The following is a 20,143-nucleotide window of genomic DNA, read 5'->3' as shown; positions in this document are numbered from 1 at the left end:
CTCTAGTACTGACTGATTAAAAATTTGTGTGATAGGGTAAGATAGATGTTCTTTCAGGCATTTAAGCATTTTCGAGTCCATTCCATAAATATCTTTTGTTGATGAGATTTTAAGAGAATTAATAATTGCCTGAGTTTTTACTTCACAGATAGGTTGAATGCTAAAAGAAGGCATGCTTTCATCTATTGTGACAACATTTCCAGTTATTAGGGAAAAATTATGTGCGATTTCATTCACAGAATTAATAAAGTATTCATTAAAAGCTACAGCTATTTGAGCTGGGTCTTGAATTAGTTTACCATTCAGGTTCAATTCTAACTGGTTTCTAATCTTATGGCTGATTCCCATCACATTCTTAATCTGTTCCCAGATCAATTTTGTGTTACCTTTTCCCTCATTAATAATTGTCATAAAAAAATTGGCTTTGGCCTTTCTTATCTCTTTAATCACTTGGTTACGTAATGAAGTGAACCTATGCCTATCACTATTTAATTTTGTTTTAATGATCTTTTTAAAACAGAGTCTCTTTCTTTCATCAAATTAAATATTTCAGTATTGAGCCAGGGGAGTGCATTTACTTTTTTCTTTCCTTTTACCTTTCTAGTAAACTCCTTAACTAGGTTTTGTAACTTGGTAGAAAACATTCTGCTAACTTCTTCTATGTTATTCCCAGTAAATGTATCTATCCAATTAGTCTGCTGTACTGCCTTTTGAAAATTATCCATTTCATTCTTAGGAATCCTAAGTTGCTCCACGGGTTTATTAGAATGATGAAATCGCTTTTTTGTAAGTTTTCTCGACAGTAGAGTCAGATTATGATCAGACAGTCCAGTAATAAAATTAAATGTTTTTACAATTCTTTCAGGCTTGTTACTGAATATTAAATATATCTGTGTCTGAGACGATGTGGTTATTCTAGTAGGACCTTCCAACAATTGAGTAAAATCCAGACTATCTGTAATCTGTTTAAGGGATTTCCTATTAGTCTTATTAAGCCAGTTACAGTTAAGATCACCAAGCAGTATTACCTCAATTTTAAAATCACATGCTTGAAGTAGCTTTTTAAAAGTGATATAGAATTATTTTATTAGAGGAGGGTGGACGATATACAACAATTAACACAAAAGACATTTCAGGTGAGAGCAGTATATTCACCCCAATACACTCCAAATCATGGTCAAAAGGCCAACATATCTGCTGACAGTTAATGTGATCTTTTATGTAAATCATTACCCCTCCCCCTCTTCCCTCACATCTATCCCGTCTAAAATATTATACCCTGGTACATGTAATACAGCAGATGGAGAGTTTTATGTAACCAAGATTCTGTCAGACCTAAAAAATCTAAGTTGGAATTAATAAGAAGATGATGTACTTCTTCAGACTTTGGGCTGAGGCTACGAATGTTCATATGCCCTCCAAATAGACCCCTTGGTTTGAGTTGTTGATCCCAGATCAGTCGAGAGTGATTAACAGTTTTAAAAAAGTTCAATTTGCGGTGTTTTTCAAAGCAGAGTTTATAATGTTTTTGAAACGACTGTGGGTTATATCGCGCAGATTTTCACGCTTACCTTGAGCGCAATGACCAGTTACCTTAACATCCACACGATATGATCGAGTAGGGTCAGAAACGCAGGGCAAGGAAATTGTAGTTGTTTGCTCCTCAGCGGCGACAACCCCGCCGCCGTCGGTCCACGCGCTGAAAGATGGCCAATCAAGGCCCTCGGCACTCACCAAGCCCGGCGTCTCAGCCCGCCGTCCGAGATCTTCGCTCCCGTCATTGATAGATCCACCGGCGGTCGATGCGAATGAGCCCCAGCCCTCAATGGCGACTAGTGCGCTCGCTGGTGCCTTACAGCTGTCGTCCCGGAAAATCGGACCTGGGCACGGGTGCACATCTCCGGACAGCAACAGGTAGAGTATGATGATAATCCCACTGTCACTTTGGTGTTTGCCCCGGACTGCATTATTTCGCTTGTGTTGATCCCGGCCGACCGCAGTGTTTACAAACGTCTGCATTAAAATGTGCTTTCCATATCCGAAATGCTTTACTGACATTGTTTCTCGATACACTGATATATTATGGGAAACTTGCTGTGTGTTTACACTCTGTCCCAATTCTGTGAGGTTTAAAATAATTCCAAAAACTAAAAGTGCCAGGAAAGCTCCTGACACACCTGTCCCGCTGACTGCCGCCATTTTTCTTGACCAACTAGCCTGAGCACAATCTGAGCACAGACCTGAACATCATAATATTTCTGTGTGAACTTCCCCTATAATACACTCTTAAAAATAAAGCTTCTTATTGGCTTTGATGGTTTCATGAAGAACCTTTAAAGGGGTCATATAATGCCATTTTTGTACAAGCTAATATGATTCTTTAGGGTCTAAATTGAAAGTTTGTAATATACTTTAATTAAAAATTCTCATTAGTATTGTAAGAAAACACTCATTTTACCTGCTCAAAAACAGCTCTGTTTTCAGCACACAGTTTTAGTGCGTGTGTTTTTAAATGCTAATGAGCTTTGCTCGCCCGCCCTCTGTTCTGTGGGGCGGTTTTGACCTAACACACGTGGAGTGTTGCCTTGACAACAGTTGAGGGTATATTTTGAAGTATGGCAGCGGAGTCTCTGAGGATACTGTGCAACCTTATCAATTCGAACCGGAGTCGGACCCGGAACAGGATGACGGCCCCGAAGAAGTTCGACAATTAAGGCTCGAACGGGACGTTTCTGAATGGTTGGTTAACGTAATGTCACTTTTATCTATTTTTGTGTGTACTGTCAGGTAGAGTAGTGAGATACGAACGCTATGTGTTTACTGATACGTTAGTTCATTGACAGATTGATGTTACAGCTAATGGTCATGAAAAATAAATTCGGTAAATGTAGGCTTGTCAGTGATGCGTAACGTTATCTATGCAGTGTTAGGTACAACTCTCAGGGTGGAAACACTGATATGAGGTCACGGCAGGAATTTTTCATATTGAGAACGTCGTAAATAGAAAACATGCATGTACCCTGAATGTAAACATTAGCCACATACATCATGAAGCGTGCTAGCGATTTGCAAAGATTAATATAAAGGTTAATTAAACGTTACACTCACTTCTTCTGGAGGTTCAGCAGGAACACGAATAGTTGGTACCGATTCTATTTTCAGGAGCAGCTTCTTAGCAAAACCAGCTTTATACTGACCTTCATTTATAAAGCAGTCTGGTGAAAAATGATTCGCGCAAACATGAAAACATTGACGTTGCTCGTGGGGAATATTCCCTTCAAAAGCAAAACTCAGCCACTGTGTCTTCAGCGGTTCGGACTTAGGAACATCAAAATGACTGCTGTGTTCATTATTGCACCCGAGAACAGAACACCACAATCGCTTAGACGCCATTCTGCTAATAGACAGCTCCAGCGTATATCAACAATGACGCGCGGACTATGATTGACAGCTCGCTCACGAGCAAGGGCGGGTCTGTGTTGAAACACTGCTGTCAAGCAGTGACTATACTGCAAGTTCTGAGATATGAGTGGTATAAAGACAGTGTAATATTACAGTCGTCTGTGTCAGAGTTTTTGCTTTGTAATGTTATATCTTGGCCACTAGAGGTCCTCATTGTACTCATGTCATAGTTGTGCCTCTTGTAATCAGTGTCATTGTTTTCACATGTGCCTTGTTGTGGGCTGTGTATTTAAGCTGATCACTTCCTTTGTTTCTTTGCTTGGTTATTGTTCTTCCTAGCCAGTTGCTTCCGTAAGTCTGCTCTAGTTCTAAGTTCTAAACTTTTAAAAAAGTTTTTTGGATTGTTTTTCCTGAGTTTTTGTTTTGGAGATTATTTTTCTCCTTTTGGATTGAAGATTTTCTGTTTTGTGGCTTTCATTAAGAAAAGGATTTTTGTACCCTTTTTGCTATTTTTGTTAATAAACTCTTCTGAGTTAAGAACGCGTCTGACTATTCGGTTCAACTCCTTTCTGTGGCTCAGTGGTGGAAGTTAAGACTATTGCACCAGAGACCCAAGTTCGAGTCCCAGCTCTGACAGTCTGATCGTTACCTGTAGCTGGTGTGTGGTGAGCGCACTGGTGCCGTTGTCCTGTGGCTGCCGTCGCATCATCCAAGTGGATGCTGCACACCGGTGGTTGAGGAGAGACCCCCCCACATTATTGTAAAGCGCTTTGGGTGTACAGCAATACACAATAAAGCGCTATATAAATGCATCATTCATTCATTCAAGATTAAAATAACACTTCATTGTAGTCATATTTCATATCTGGTATTTATCTGTTTTATTTACAGATTCTCCCAGATCTACACTGACTGTGACACCAAAGACTATATTCACTGGAGAGACAGTCAATCTGACGTGTGTTATAGAGTCTGATCACAGTAACTGGAGATATGAGTGGTTTAAAGACAGTGTAATGTTACAGACGTCTGATCGTTACACTGTAAACAGAGAGACACTCACTTTCAGAGGAGCTACTGAGTCTGATCAGGGTCAGTACTGGTGTAGGGGACAGAGAAATGAAAGACCACAATCATCACAATCAAGCTCTGCTGTTTCTCTCTCTCTTAAAGGTGAGTTGAATATGTAAGGGATAATCAACGGCTAGCTGTGCATTAAACGATTTGAATGCACGACGTGGAGGAGAAGAACCACCCCACGTGCAGCAGAGTTTAATGCACAGCTAGCCATTGATTATCCCGTTTATGCCATGGTCATTTGCCAGCATTTACATATTAAAGATGTTAATAATACTGTATTTGCTCTGCAATAGAGAATGAGAATGTGATGTAACGCCGCGTTGAGTTCTGGGAAACTGCTTTGTTTATCCGCCATATTTGCAGGATAGCGCTGCCTTTCCGCCATTGAGCTTAGGGCAGCGTTTGATTTTTTTGTGTCATGATTGTGAAAAATGTCACCATTGTATGTCATTCATGCTGCATCGAGAATTTCAATAGTAACTCAGATTATCGTTCTGAGAGAAAACTGGATAATGTAGTATGTTTTTCGTCTTTTTCTATGTGTAAAAACACCAAAGGATGCAGGTCGCGGAGAAGACGCCGAATAGTGAATCTGTTAATGTCACTGATTAAACCGACTGCCTTTTACTCAATAAAAGAATCACATTTCTGTGTGTTTTTGAAAGATTTAATTTTGTTGGTTTAATAATTAACGTTATACCTTCTTTGCGAGCATGACTCTCACTAGGCTTGTGAATTAGCGTAACTTGAACAAGGGAATTTCTAAAATGCTTAAAGCGGATGTACCAAGACAGTGTACATTAATCTAATTATCATGCAATGCGACAAATGAGCTTCTCTTCCCTGCAAACAATACAATAAAGAATGAATTATTGTTTAACTTAAAGGCAAAAACATAACAAAAGATAAGCAGTTATCCGTATCCACCTTTTTCTTCAACGCGGAAGTAAGCCTATGGGTGAGACTTCCAGTTCATTAGCACTATAGGTAAATAATGAGAAGAATAACAAAGTATAGTAAACGGTAAAACTGTTTGCACTACAAACCAGTGTATTCATAATTAAGATAATACATTAAAATAATATGATAAGACACACTAATTTTCAATATAAAGCAGCAAAACCAACTTTTGTACAGCTAAAAATAGCTGGACGCGGATGAGACCGGAAGACCCATAAAATTTACAAATGGCCACGCCCATTTTTACGTCAAGAAAAAGGTGGATAGAGAATGAGAAGTAACCATGGGAACGGACAGCTTATCCTGCTAATATGGTGGCGCCTTCCCGAAATGCAACGCGGAGTGAAAAGACTGTAGCTGCGTCCCAAATTGCGTACTTATGCACTATTTATGACGTTTTGTAGTATAAATAGTGCGAGTAGTGCCTTCACACTGAAAATTCCAAAAAGAAAAAGTGCACTTTAAATACCCGGATGGTGCACTTAAATAACCGAAAAAATGAAGTGTGGAATGTTGAACACTTCATGCACTCAGCTGTCGCAGCTTTAATTACGTCCCGAAGGTGGTGGGGCTATCAGACTCCTATTATTAATGACAAAATAACCTTATATAATTCATATACTACATGGTTGAGTGTATAAGTACATAGTGTATAAGTGCATAGTGTATAGTGTGTCATTTGGGACACAGCTTGTGACATAATCCTCATTCTCTATATTTGACCGGAACGATAAAAATGAGTTATTTTCGTCTGTATTGCTATTCAACTGTAACTGTATGTTACTATGGTTACCAATGTTTATAGGAAGCGCGTTAATATAGACCTTTTTCCTGAATAACCGATGAGCGGCGCCATGGATTCTTACTTCCGTTTGGGTGCTCTCGTGTTCCGGTCTCCATAGAAATCCATTAAAACGGGGTAAAAAAAAGATAGACTGAACTGAAACTTTTTCAGTATAACTACATATAAAAATGTACGGAGGGTTGCTGTGCTGTTGTTGGCTGCCACAGTAACGGCAGTAAGCTACGGAATTATTCCTTTAAAGCACTTGTTTTGCGTATCAGAAAATCTGTCTTGTCAGGCACTGTATATATGGCTTGCAGCGCTCAAGTTAAAATACTGAGTGTGAAATAATAATATATGTTAAAATAATGTTTGCTCTTATCATTCTGTGTACAAAATCCCGTGAACTTCACACCGATCGGGAGCTGTATGTTCACTCATCTGTTTTCAATGCAGCTTAACCTCGCGTCGCTTCATGTCATCTTCCCACTCATTGAACTATGACAGGTCCTTTACTGCAAAAAGACAGTCATTGCGACACTGTAAAGTGATGAATGGCGCCACATGATTTTTTTAAATGACTTTAATAGGTTTCAGATTATATTATCGGCTCTGAAAGTATGTAAATGTGACTAGAAACCGGAAATGTAAAGCATCGTTCTAATCGGGGGAGACTTCTGCGTTCTGAAAAAGGTCTATAACGTGATTAAACTGACCAGGAACTACCTGTGCAGTTCAACGAATTTAATCAACACCTGCCAGTCAATCAGAATCGAGTATTCAGACAGACCATGGCATAACATTGTCCTCATAAACTCACTACATGAACAGACACGGCAACCAGATTTCAGCTCAACAACAAAAAATGGTTATTTTGTAGACTTCATTCAAACTGGAAGTGTGGGTAAACTTTGAAGAAAGGTCTCTGTGGTTGTGGTTGATTATTATAAATTGCACATTTTAGCAAATGTAGTCAGTCTATGGAGAATCTGTATTCTGTTCACAGTTCTCTTCAGATGTCGTAGGATGAGATTCTGTGCAGAGTTTCATTCTATAAACTGCAGACACAGTGAAGGTGGTGCAGTTGTGTGCTGCAGATGAACCAAACCCCTCAATCTCAGATGATAAACACAAAGACCAAGTACAAACTGTGGCTAAATTCAGTTCAGAATGCAGTCGTCAGTTTTGTAAATAACCAAACTTTGTGTGTAAAACAGCGTTCAGCACTGAATTAGATTGATAGAAGCACAGTATGATGGCAGTGTACACTGTTTAAAAGCTTCATCTCAACAGTGAATGTCACTCTGATGATGGCACTTTTTGTCCTATCTGTGCCTGAAAAAAAGTAACTTCATAAGGTTAAGGTAATAATTAGAGTAAGTTAGAACAAAGAAACATCATCATATACTCACTTACATTTTTACGAACCTGCATGACTTTATTCCCTGGAACCCAAATGGCATTATTTATAACTGCAGGTCATTTATAACTGCATATTTTCAAGAAATATGGTATTTCTTTTCACTTATAGGCCGATGATACACAGTTCTGTCTTTCTTTTAACTCTGGTGATAAAAATGCATTAGCAAAGTTGTGTGCATGTATTCAGGAACTTAAATTATGGCTTATGAGAAATTTCTTGACACTTAATGAAGGTAAAACTGAGGTGATTTTGTTTTGACCTAGTGTTGCTCTGTCTTTTAATTCTTATAATCTTGTGTAAGGAACCTGGGTGTTTTATTTGATTCCAGTCTAAAGTTTGATAAACAGATAAACAGTGTGGTTAGGTCATGCTTTTTTCATCTTCAACGTTAAAACTCTCCTTTCAATACAGACTTTTGTAAAAGTAATTCATGCCTTTTTTCCATCTAGATTAGACTTTTGCAGTTCGCTGTGTTATGGGATAAATCGGTCCTCCATGGAGCGACTGCAATTGGTTCAAAATGCAGCGGCCAGGCTATTGACTGAATCCCATTCTGACCACATTACAGTGGCTACCTGCTAAACTTAGAGTGGAATACAACATTTTAACATCGGTTTTTAAAGCACTTCATAATCTTGCACCAACCTATCTGCTGTTGTTGTTTACTATGCTATGTAAATCACTTTGGAAGAGGTGGTAGTGAGACCAGCAGGGGGTGCTCACCCTGTGTGGGTCCTAATGCCCCCTGTCTATCATGGCCTCCCAATAATCCCCATCCACTTGATTGGCTCTATCTCTCTCTCCTCTCCACCTGTAGCTGGTGTGTGGTGAGCGCACTGGCGCCGTTGTCCTGTGGCTGCCGTCGCATCATCCAAGTGGATGCTGCACACTGGTGGTGGTTGAGGAGAGACCCCCCCACATTATTGTAAAGCGCTTTGTGTGTACAGCAATACACAATAAAGCACTATATAAATGCATCATTCATTCATTCAAGATTAAAATAACACTTCATTGTAGTCATATTTCATATCTGGTATTTATCTGTTTTTATTTACAGATTCACCCAGATCTACACTGACTGTGACACCAAAGACTATATTCACTGGAGAGACAGTCAATCTGACCTGTGTTATAGAGTCTGATCACAGTAACTGGAGATATGAGTGGTATAAAGACAGTGTAATGTTACAGACGTCTGATGGTTACACTGTAAACAGAGACACTCTCACTATCAGAGGAGCTACTGAGTCTGATCAGGGTCAGTACTGGTGTAGAGGACAGAGAGATGAAAGACCACAATCATCACAGGACAGTAACCGAATTAATCTGTCTGTTAATGGTGAGTAAATACTGTGATAAATACTTGCCTGTTGTTTAAAATAACCAGACAATATACTCATAAAACTTGAGGTTCCCTGAGAAACTTTTTGAAAGCCTTCAGGAGATCTGCAACGCTGCTCAATTGATAGTTTTCACATGACATCACACCCTGATAGGAACGCCCACCTGGAGGCAAAACGAAGCTTCGCTCCACTGACCGACAGTTATTTTTACGCAGATTGCATTAAGTAGTAATGTAGTAAAATGCAGATATTAAAAACTTGCATTTTGTTCACATACCTTTGTTTTATTCTTTTGAGAGCTGATTAAATATTTGCGGCTGGGAGACAGATGAAAAATTGACAGGCTTGTGCTGCAGTTCTGGATGTTTTGCCCTCCAAGTCTTCGAGCCGGTCATGTGACTGAAAGCTATGAATAAGTGCTTGTTTCTCTGTTTTTCTGTCACGTTCAGGTCAGATTTCTGTCTTCAACATCCTCAGTTTTCTTCTGGCAGCTTGTCCGTATCTGCTGTCGACAGTCGTGCTGCTGTTCAAATGCTGCAGAGCGAGAGGTACAACTGTCTGATCTGTCTGATCCGTCTCTCCTCTGAGTGTCTTTTCTCAAACCATTCACATTCACTGACAGACAGACCTTTACTCTGTCTTTTTATATGTTATAAATCAATATTTACAACAGATGGAGGTCAGTCATAAGCAGCAACTGCAGTGGAAGCAAAACAGAACATGTCAAATCGAATTGTGAAAGTAAATGTTTTGTGTGTGTGTGCGTGTGTGTGTGTGTGTGTGTGTGTGTGTGTCTCAGTTACATCTACTGAAGACCACAGCCAGTTTGCCGTAACAGAGGAACAAACTTCATCCTGATTTCATCCATTCTTCAAACCGCTCGTAGAGTCACAGGATGCTGGAGTCTGAGGCTGAAGGCTGGGAAACTCACAAGATAACAGACACACGATCACACTCTCACACATACGGATGATTTAGTGTCTCTAATTCACCTGTGCTGTATTAGACTGTGAGAGAAACCAACACACGGAGAACAGCAAACTCACACAGAAAGACCTCCGGACTCATCATCTACTCCAAAGAGTTTTTTAATGTGTCAGTCAAATTCACTATAAGCTATTAAAAGTTGCTCTTTAAAGATAGCCAACTATGGTTGTTAGTTCCATTGAACTCTATTGGTAACAATTTTTGGATACTTTTAAAATGGGGGGGGGGGGGTCGCTTTGTTGTTTGATAATGAATTGTGAGAGAGACTGATAAGTTGTGTTTGCTATGCCGGCTGGGTTCACAAAGGGGATCCATGGCGTTCGTGTTCTTTACTTTGTTACTGTACTTAAATACATTTTTCAATGCATACAATTTTCAATACTTAAATACAACTCACTGATTCAAATGATCCGTTTAGAGCGAGTCTTCAGTGAACTGAACTCATCTTGTGAGCGCGCGCATCTGATGCTGAGAAGAGTAAAGTTACTAATGTTGAATTTTAGGATTAATTATTGTAACTGAAAATCATATTTAGGTCAAAACTGTCAGTTGTTTGTGAACTAAATCTGCTGTAAAGGGTGATCTATTTAAGCCCACTGAAATGCTTGAATGCAGACAGAACAATGTCAGTGTTTTAGGTCAAAAAACGAAACATTAAAATAACACAGATTAAATAAAATAATACATGCACGTTCATTTTTTATTAAGTTTTATTAAAATGCTACGCATTTAGCCCTATATGACGTCTGTTTTTAATGTTCATCAACAGCTACATTTTTATATTTTTTAGATCAACTAGCCAACACTCAATGTTTATTCATAACCATACTGAAAATAAGTGAATATTGTTAGCTGATGCTAACTGTCTAGCTAACAAGCTTGCTGGTGCTAAGTTGAGGAAATTTTTAGATATAAAGTTTTAGATATAAAGATATAAAATATTTTTATTCAACCACCTAGATAGATTACATCTGAGGGTAAAAGAAAGGATGTGATGTTCAGAAGATGGTAACTACAGTAATTATCAAAGTGGGAAGTGATGCCCTCTGGGGGCCTTTGGCCAGAGGTGTTTTAACACCACAGACAAAAAAATCATTATGAAAATGTGATTATATTTTCCTAATCCCAGGTATTTTGAGCAGTAGGATTATAAAAATATGTGCTAATATAAAATTAAATTAAGTAGTCTATATAAAATTGCAAAATAAATCTATCAGTACTTTTACTTTTACTGGAGTAATATATTCTTATATGTATCTGTACGTTTACTCAAGTACTTGATTTGTGTACTTCGTCCAGCACTGATGAAATGCCTGTGCTCTTGCGTGAGATGCTGTGAGGAAGTGTGTTTCTCTCTCTTCTGTTTCTCTGTATCTGCTGTCACGGATGCCTCAGTCTGTCGTCTAAACGTTGAAGTGATGTGGTGGAGAGTCGTTGGGTGGCCTTGCTTTATGTGACATTATAGATTTTTGTCAGTTTATGCTTGGTTGTTTCCCAATGAAATACTTTGGTGTTAGGTAGTCAGTGAAATAAATTTAGAAAGCATGTATACTTTCTTTGTCTTCTTTTTTTATTACTTGCAGACACCAAAAACTGAGGAGGAATGGCAAACAATTGCTGCTTCGTTCCAGCAAAGATGGCAGTTTCCGCACTGCTTGGGTGCCCTTGATGGGAAACACATCTTTATTCAGCCACCAGCACACAGTGGAAGTACATTTCACAATTACAAAGGAAGATTCTCAATTTTGATGATGGCAGTGGTGGATGCCAACTATAAGTCTCTGTATGTGAGTGTTGGTGCTCAGGGCAGGATAGCAGATGCAGGACTTTTTGCCCACTCTGATTTCAGACAAGCACTTGACCAGGGACTCCTCAACATCCCACCTCCACTGCCAAACTCAGAAGCCGTTATACCATTCATGTTTTTAGGAGATGATGCATATCCTTTACGTGCAGACCTAATGAAGCCCTACTCTCACAGGCACATGGATCATCAGGAGAGGATCTTTAATTAGAGACTATCACGTGCACATCGTGTTGTTGAAAATGTCTTTGGCATTCTGGCCAATAGGTGGAGGCTATTTCGCACCACTATCCCTCTTCACCCAGACAATGTGGGGAAAATCACATTAGCAGCAGTCTGCCTCCATAACTTCCTCAGTGAACGGCGCTCTGATGCATACACACCCCCTGGACTGGCTGACAGAGAGGATGAAGACCACAGACTTATGGAGGGACAGTGGAGGAAAGAGGAACCAGCACTGCAGTCTTGGCAAGGAGGAAAAGCTAGAAACTTCAGCCTTCAAGTGCGGCAACAGAGAGACGCACTTAGAGTACTTTGTTTCTCCTGCAGGCCTTGTTCCTTGGCAAGACACATTTGTTTAATTGAGTGCAAATCAGTCTACCAAACTATTGTAGTAATATAATATGCTGTACTAAAGATAGTTTTTTAATTGTAACTATTAAACTTACAATACAATGTACAGTGATTGACAGTGATTACACCAGGATTGCACATTGCCCTGTTTATTTTATTTGATGAATAAACAGAAATAAATATACTTTTCTATCACCTCTTTTAACCCAATTAATTATTCTCTGCAATCTTCTACAACTTACAAATGAATTATGAAAATACATACAATAAAAATGTTACTGAACTAAGGAAATATGTAAACCAGGGGCACCCCTAGTTGGGCAGCCCTGATGTAAGCAAATATGAGCTCATAAAAACAAAATATAGTACATTTAAAGCATATTCATAACAAGCAGAATGCATAGCATAAATTAAGTTAAGTCTTTAGTCCTCAACATCATGGACCATCTTAGGAAACCCATGTGTTTGAGGATGGTCACATTGTGTCTTGTAATTATGTGCATGCGGTGGTGGAAGTGAGTGAGATGAAGAATGAGGTGAGCAATGAAGGGTGGGTTTTGTGGATAATTTGGGGTTGCGCCAAACTGCTCTGATTCTTGTGCCTCATAAATTATATTCATTATTTTTCTTTTTACACTAATTCGTAAGGTGTTATCTTTAATGTTGCTCATTTCTATTGCCACCTGGTGCCCAAACGTGGCTTCTGAATTAGCAGCAGCAGCAGACTGCTTTGAACTGGCATTTTGAACGAATGCTGACATCTCTTTCAACACTGTAAGTTTCTGAATTTCTATGTCTTCAGATTGTCTCTGTTTCTTTGGTTGTGCTTTTGTTGTTGGAAAAGCACTTTTTTCTTTTGTAAGTGTCAGTTTGAGCATTCCTGGACCGTTTTTGAAGTGGCCTTGCTTCCTGGTCAGATCCATGCAGTCTTCTTGATCACTCATTTCATTTGGGTACTTCTCATCTTCTGTCAACTGTTCCTTTATTGATGGGTCAAGCTGTAAAGACATTAAAGTCTTGGTGAATAATTAATTGACATATAAAAGTATCCACAATAAAGAAATAGTAAAATCTTTTACAAGTCTAGCTTAATACACAAAGTATATAAATATAAATATAAAATATAATATAAAGTAAGAAGTAATAAATAAATTTGAATAGACATAAGTGTATATAAGATCATTATTTTAATAAAAAATTAGAACATACATTTATCTCATTATTTACACATGATATGTCTACATTCAAAAGGGTGCTTTGCAGACATTTATTGACATTTCATTCAAGATCTGAATTTGTCAGTCCTCATTTATCATTTTAATTGTACAGGAAAGTGTGCAAACTGTGTATTACAGTCACACAACTCATTGTCTATACAAAAAAAAAAAAAAGCTGCTCTGCTGTGGCTTTGTTTGTAAATGAAGAGTTCATCTGCTAAAACAGATAACTGCGATAAAAGCATGTTTTTTTTATTATTCTGCATTCCAAGTAATATCAATCAAACTGCAGTTGGGTTGTTTTGATTAAATAATAAAATAAAAAATAAATAAAGCTAACTCACACAATAAAAACATAATAAAAACAGGATTTATGGAAATTAATAAAAAGTTATCTGTTAAATAAAAGTTATCTGTTTTTGCAAATTAACTCATCAAATACTTTCGTTGACAATATTTTGTCTAAAACGTAAGTCACTTAATGTTGAGTACTTGTGATACTGACTTTTTATGAGTTTTTTTGTTTTTTCTGTTTGGTTCCTACCCACACAGACAGGCTGCGCGAGCTAGAACACTACCTTGTTACAGTTAGTAAATAGCCGTTAATATATAACCGTTAATGTAATACAATCAATCATTAGCAGCTATTGATGAAGCATTTCATTTACACTGAAAAAAGTTTCATTTATTTATTATTTCATTTCCTAACCAAATATTATATAAATATTCACACGATCAATAACAACAACAAAAAAGCTGAGAAACACGTTAACAAGTTATTAACTTTCCTCCGAGAACTTTAGGTATAGTAATTGTTATGAAACCATTTAGTTGACAGGAGCCCAAAAAATAGACCATCACTCTCATCTCCATATCAGTGTTATGAAAATACAGGAGCTCAGATCAGATCATGTTTCTGACTAATTCACTGAAAGCTCTGTCTTCTTTCTTTACAGATTCACCCACATCTACACTGACTGTGACACCAAACTATCCTGTATTCACCGGAGAGACAGTCAATCTGACCTGTGTTATAGAGTCTCACAGTGACTGGAGATATGAGTGGTATAAAGACAGTGTAATGTTACAGACGTCTGATCGTTACACTGTAAACAGAGACACTCTCACTATCAGAGGAGCTACTGAGTCTGATCAGGGTCAGTACTGGTGTAGAGGACAGATAAGATCAGTCTCATCACAATCAAGCTCTACTGTTTCTCTCTCTGTGAAGGGTAAGATTAATATCATTGTCCTCATAAACAGTGTTTCCAACAGATTTTAAGGGAAAGTAGTTTGTATATGCATAAATATAAAAGCATATATGCAGACATCACTCACAATGCACTTGTGTAGCCAGTTAGACAGATTGTGTTTGTGACTGAGTGTGTGGCAGAGAAAATGGTTTTGTGTCATTTTGAGGGAAAATGCATGCATTTAAAAGTTTGAGTTCACAACTAGTCATTTTTCATTTGAATAATTTTACTAATTTCAGTTTGATTTAACAACACAATGTATTTTACATTTATTTTAAATGTATATCTCAATTAAAAGTGTATAAGTGTATGAATAGCATAAGAAAGTTTGCCTAACACAGCTATTCAAGATAAAAGTCATACAGTCATACGCTTGTAACGTCAGTGACTTCTAATGAGAGACATGAAGCTGGTGCTTATTTTTCAAATGTTTTCCAAACTGGGCTTCAGCTGACTTACTGACAAAGTCAGGATATTATGCAGCTGAGAGTCAGTTAGTTTGCTGCTCAAGTTCATCAGACTCCGAGGTGCAGGGTAGGTACTGTCTCGCGTAGCCAGACTGACGGCTGAAGGTCTGGAATAGATGGCAGGTTTTATTGGCCAAGGCCCGCCCATGAGGCCATTTGACCGACATGTCAAACAACCAATCACAGTTCGTTTCGTTTAGTGTCATGTTTCGGGGTGAATAAATGTCACCACAATAGAGTGGGGGAACTATGACGTCACTCTGTAGGCAGATCGGCGGTTATCATGAAACTGGTTCCTCAACAAAAAGTCAAAGGGATTTTTCCACAGGCTTTTGGATTATCGCCAAAAATAAGCTGTGTTCAATCATAGTTCATCAAACTTACACGTTTTGTCCATCAAGATAATCTTCACAAAATAATATAACTTTGATGAATTTTGAAGCCGAAATAAAAGCGCCAGAACTGAAAAAACTAAACTTAGGCTATAAACGAACTACAGCACCACGGTCGCTCGTCTTCAGCGTCACCACCACCGCGCTCCCGACAACTGTTTCAAACTTATTTTTTTTTATATGGTAAGATTCAACTTATTTTAGTGAACAAAGTACCTCATTTCAGCTCTCATTTTGTTAGGGTGGTTAGTCACAAAAAAAAAATTATTTTATCCTTGCTTCTAGGAAATCCTCAATGCTTTCTAACAGCTTCATGTGGCCGTAAACATTTAATTTTAACGTGGCTTTAAGCACTATGCATCATTAAAGTTTCACTTTCACCAAGTAAAGCCGGTAAATGTAGTGTTTACATGGAATAATCATAACATGAGTTTACCTTACGGTCCGAACCAGAGTCTCTGCATCAGTGAGCGATAAAACGAGCTTCTTCCATCCGAAGACGTGTCGCATTTCAGGGCAAAGCAAAAAAACTTTGTCGAACAATGATATAAAATGCAGGAAACAATTCATTGGTTATTCTACAATTAATTGTATTACAAATTATACTACAACTGGAAAATACAGTAAATTGATAAACTGTTCGGCGTGATGATGTTCAATATCTCCGACAGGCCTGTAGTCCCATTTAGCAACTTGTTAGCAACTGTCTATTTTAAGAAACATAACAGTTTTTAAAAAATCACGAGAGGGGTGTAACTGGTGTGTTTTATGTCGTAGAATAAAACGTGAAAGTATCTTCAGCTTGTGTGAACCACGGACCTTATTTCAGGAATTTAACCAAAATCCCATTCAAAAAACCCATTGACTCTGTGACGATGAACCGGAAGTGATAAAATGCACTCGCTTCCGGGTTTTCGCCTTCAAAGTGACATCATAGTTCCACCACTCTATAACAGAAAATAACTATAACTATAACTATAACTGTACAACTCTCAGATGTATTTGAAAGATTCTGTGCCGCAAACTTTAAATATTTCACATACTTTTGAAAATCCATATTTTATTTGATCCTGACAAGCGCTCGTCGTCAGTTATAAACATGACAGCTTTCTTCTTTCGTGAGAGGGTTTGGTGTCACGGCATCTTTGTTTCCAGGAGGAACGTTAAAGAACGTGACACACGTCTCCGGAAATCCTGTATAATTCAACCAATCCGACGAGGACTTCGAAACTCCTGAAGTGTTTCCAGATAAGTGCGCCGTATGCATCAGACGTTTAGCCAATGGTCCGTGTGCGTGACGTCTGAGGCTGAGACTAGGTACTGCCAAACAGAGACAATATCATTTGTGCCTGTTTGCATCAGGAAACTTCACTGGCAGTGATTTTGAGTGGATCAAGATCTATCAAGCTTAATGCTATATTATTATTATTATTATTATTATATGCTTAAAACACTGATTCTTTCATGAATGAAACAAGGTCTCAAAGCCACTTTATAAAGCTCAATCGATGATCAACGCTTCACCTGTAATGTTTCATTTCAAAGAGATCAATGGTTGATGTTGCATGAATACTTCAAGAAATATCGCTTTAATCTTCTAAGAACTTGTAGCAAACTGTTTCACAAATGTCTTGACCTGAAGAAAGACAGATGTAGGTAATCGCTAAAAATTTTTTTCAAACAAAATGCCACATAACATCAGTGTTAACTCAACGTAGAGTTACTCTCACGGGACATTGCACTTATTCACAATCACAAAAGTACATTATCTGCATCTGCTTCAAAGACTTACTGGTTAAACGATTCTCTCGTGTGCTGTTCTGACGAGCGCCTTTTCTGAGCAAATACACCCAATGCCCACGCATTAAAAAGCCCGTCAAACAGCGCCTGATTACTGAACTAAGTTATGTTTTGTGCTAAAACACACAAGGTTTATGTATAGACTCGGTTATGTCTAAAATGAAAGTAAACAGCTGAGAGAAACGGATGTGTGCCTGTATATTAGATGCGTGCAGGTCTTAAAGGGACAGAACTAAACATTGGCCGACTGTCATTAAAGGGATAGTTCAACCTAAAAATACATTTCTGTCATTATTTATTCACTGACATGTTGTCCCAAACCTGTATTAATTTCTTTCTTGTGCTGAACACAAAAGAAGATATTTTGAAGAATGTGGGTAACCAAACAGTTGCTGGTCCTCATTGACTTTAACAGTACGAAAAAAATACTATGGAAGTCACTGTAGACCAGCAACTGTTTGGTTTTCCACCTTCTTCAAAATATAATGTATGTTCAGCAGAAGAAAGAAACTCAGGTTTAAAACAAATTTTGAGTGAGTAAATGAAGGTATAAAAATAAAACACTAGCCTATTTTAATTTTGGGGTGAATTATTTCTTTAATTTTAATAAAACACCAAACACAAAGAGAAAAATCACTCACTACTCTTGACTGAAAAACTTTAATACAGTTGCTTTAATAGGAATCAATCTATATAGTGTTTTATTTTTATATTTGTTCATTCAGTTTCTTGACTGCTCCTGCTAAATACACTTATTATACCTGAAAATAAAACACGGTTTATTTTATTTGTATATTATGTGTATTTCTAATGTGTATCTTTGCTCTCATTTTTTAATAACAAAGATAAAATAATGACAACGATTTTTATCTTCACCCACTTTGGCCTAAATATTCACCATACTTTTTTATATTTTGTTACCTTGAAAGGCTTTGTCTTTATAATAGGGAAATTAGTTTGTAATGCTCAAACAACTTGCAAAATAGAAAAACCAACATGAAAAAGAATCATGATAAAATCGTGAATTGTGATATTTCTAAAAACAATTTTTTGCCATATCACCCACCCCTAACCGAGGGGGACCAAACCCATACAACACCCCCCCAACCTCCCCACGATTGTGCCCTCGTAACGCCATTTTGCCCCTCCAGAGGTCTGTGCACGCCACTGCACAAATTCATTTTATATATAAAATAAGATGGATAATACAAAATTACTGTGTTGAGTTAATACTTCATTGCAAGTCTCTTTATCTTTGTCTGCTTTTATCTTTAACAGCTTTACCCAGATCTACACTGACTGTGACACCAGACAGTCCTGTATTCACTGGAGAGACAGTCAATCTGACCTGTGTTATAGAGTCTGATCACAGTGACTGGAGATATGAGTGGTTTAAAGACAGTGTAATGTTACAGACGTCTGATGGTTACACTGTAAACAGAGACACTCTCACTATCAGAGGAGCTACTGAGTCTGATCAGGGTCAGTACTGGTGTAGAGGACAGAGAGATGAAAGACCACAATCATCACAATCAAGCTCAGCTGTTTCTCTCTCTGTGAAAGTTGAGTTGAATTTCATTGTCCTCATAAACTCTCTGTATTACATATTTGATAATTTATTCAGACAAGACATTTGTGCTGAATCTACAAACTCCTGAAATTTTCAGCGTAACATATAAAACATCAAGTTACAGCGAACAAAAATAACACAATCGACGATAGTAGTGATGGCCGGTGCAGAATGACAAAAAGATTTATTGCTTTGACCTTTCGTGACCTCATAATAATATTAATGATAACCATATGTGACCTTTGATCTCATAACGAGTTCCAGATGCGGAAATCGGAGAAGCGTGAAATTCCGACGTCATCCGGGGAAGAGCTATGTTGTTTGTACAAGTGTAAACCCATAAATGATCTGTCAAGCATTGTTTTTGAAGATTTTATGGACCGTTTTGCGTTTTGTTTTGGGGAGTGCCCTCCATCTGCGGCGCGCGTGTCAGGTTGCGTTCGAGGCGCACGCTCTCTCTCTCTCTCTCTCTATGGAAAAGATAATGGTTTTAAGGAGAAAATCAGAATAAATAAACATTTTTAAACAGAACAGTTTTAAGACACACTCCCCAGCTCGCACATATATTCGGTTGGCTGTATAAAAATAATTGAAATAATATAGGCTATCAATGAGAAGTGATACATACTAATAAAATGTTTAGTTTAACAAATAAAATGGTCTTACGTTCTTCATGGTATACCAGTTGGCATCAAATGACCTGATTACAAAATTGTGTTTAGTTTAAACTTTAATTATGTATTCCTCTCTGCAGAGTGAGCACGCTCCTGTCTGTCTGCCTCTGTGTGTGTGTGTGTGTGTGTGTGAGACGCAGGCCCTCCACCGCTCATGCCATTTCTGTACGCTGCGAGTGAGAAAGTTTTTGTAAACATTTGATTTATTTCTATGCTTTAATGTTTCCCTAATACGTCTGAGGTTCTTATATTTTAACTTATTTCACATCAAACGATTGTTTAAAAGTTTCTTATATCTTCAAAATTGAATGTTTTTAAACTAAAACTAGTAACATCTCAGTAGTTTTATAGCGGATTAGATGTTCGTTTTGTTCGCTTATCTAACCCCGGCTCGTAAGGGCTTCAAAACTTTTT

General features: G+C 37.9%; 1 protein-coding gene across 1 annotated transcript; it reads left to right on the top strand.

Annotated features, from left to right (window-relative positions):
* The first annotated feature begins 1,802 nt into the window (after positions 1–1,802).
* On the top strand, positions 1,803–19,143 carry LOC131543886 (obscurin-like). Its single transcript, XM_058781694.1, has 5 exons — positions 1,803–1,914; positions 4,294–4,494; positions 8,707–8,988; positions 14,530–14,805; positions 18,764–19,143. The coding sequence occupies exons 1-5, from the start codon at positions 1,803–1,805 to the stop codon at positions 19,141–19,143; spliced, it is 1,251 nt and encodes a 416-aa protein (XP_058637677.1).
* The last annotated feature ends 1,000 nt before the right edge of the window (positions 19,144–20,143 follow it).

The sequence above is a fragment of the Onychostoma macrolepis genome, chromosome 07, assembly GCF_012432095.1.
Source record: "Onychostoma macrolepis isolate SWU-2019 chromosome 07, ASM1243209v1, whole genome shotgun sequence".
Lineage (NCBI taxonomy): Eukaryota > Metazoa > Chordata > Actinopteri > Cypriniformes > Cyprinidae > Onychostoma > Onychostoma macrolepis.
The sequence above is the reverse complement of the archived record's forward strand: the minus strand, read 5'-3'. Positions and strand labels throughout refer to the sequence as shown.

Excerpts from the sequence above, each read along its gene's own strand:
- LOC131543886 (XM_058781694.1), top strand. The coding sequence starts at position 1,803 with ATGCGAATGAGCCCCAGCCCTCAATGGCGACTAGTGCGCTCGCTGGTG. Across the intron at positions 8,989-14,529 it reads AATTAATCTGTCTGTTAATG|ATTCACCCACATCTACACTG; the intron begins GTGAGTAAATAC and ends CTTTCTTTACAG. Across the intron at positions 14,806-18,763 it reads TGTTTCTCTCTCTGTGAAGG|CTTTACCCAGATCTACACTG; the intron begins GTAAGATTAATA and ends TATCTTTAACAG.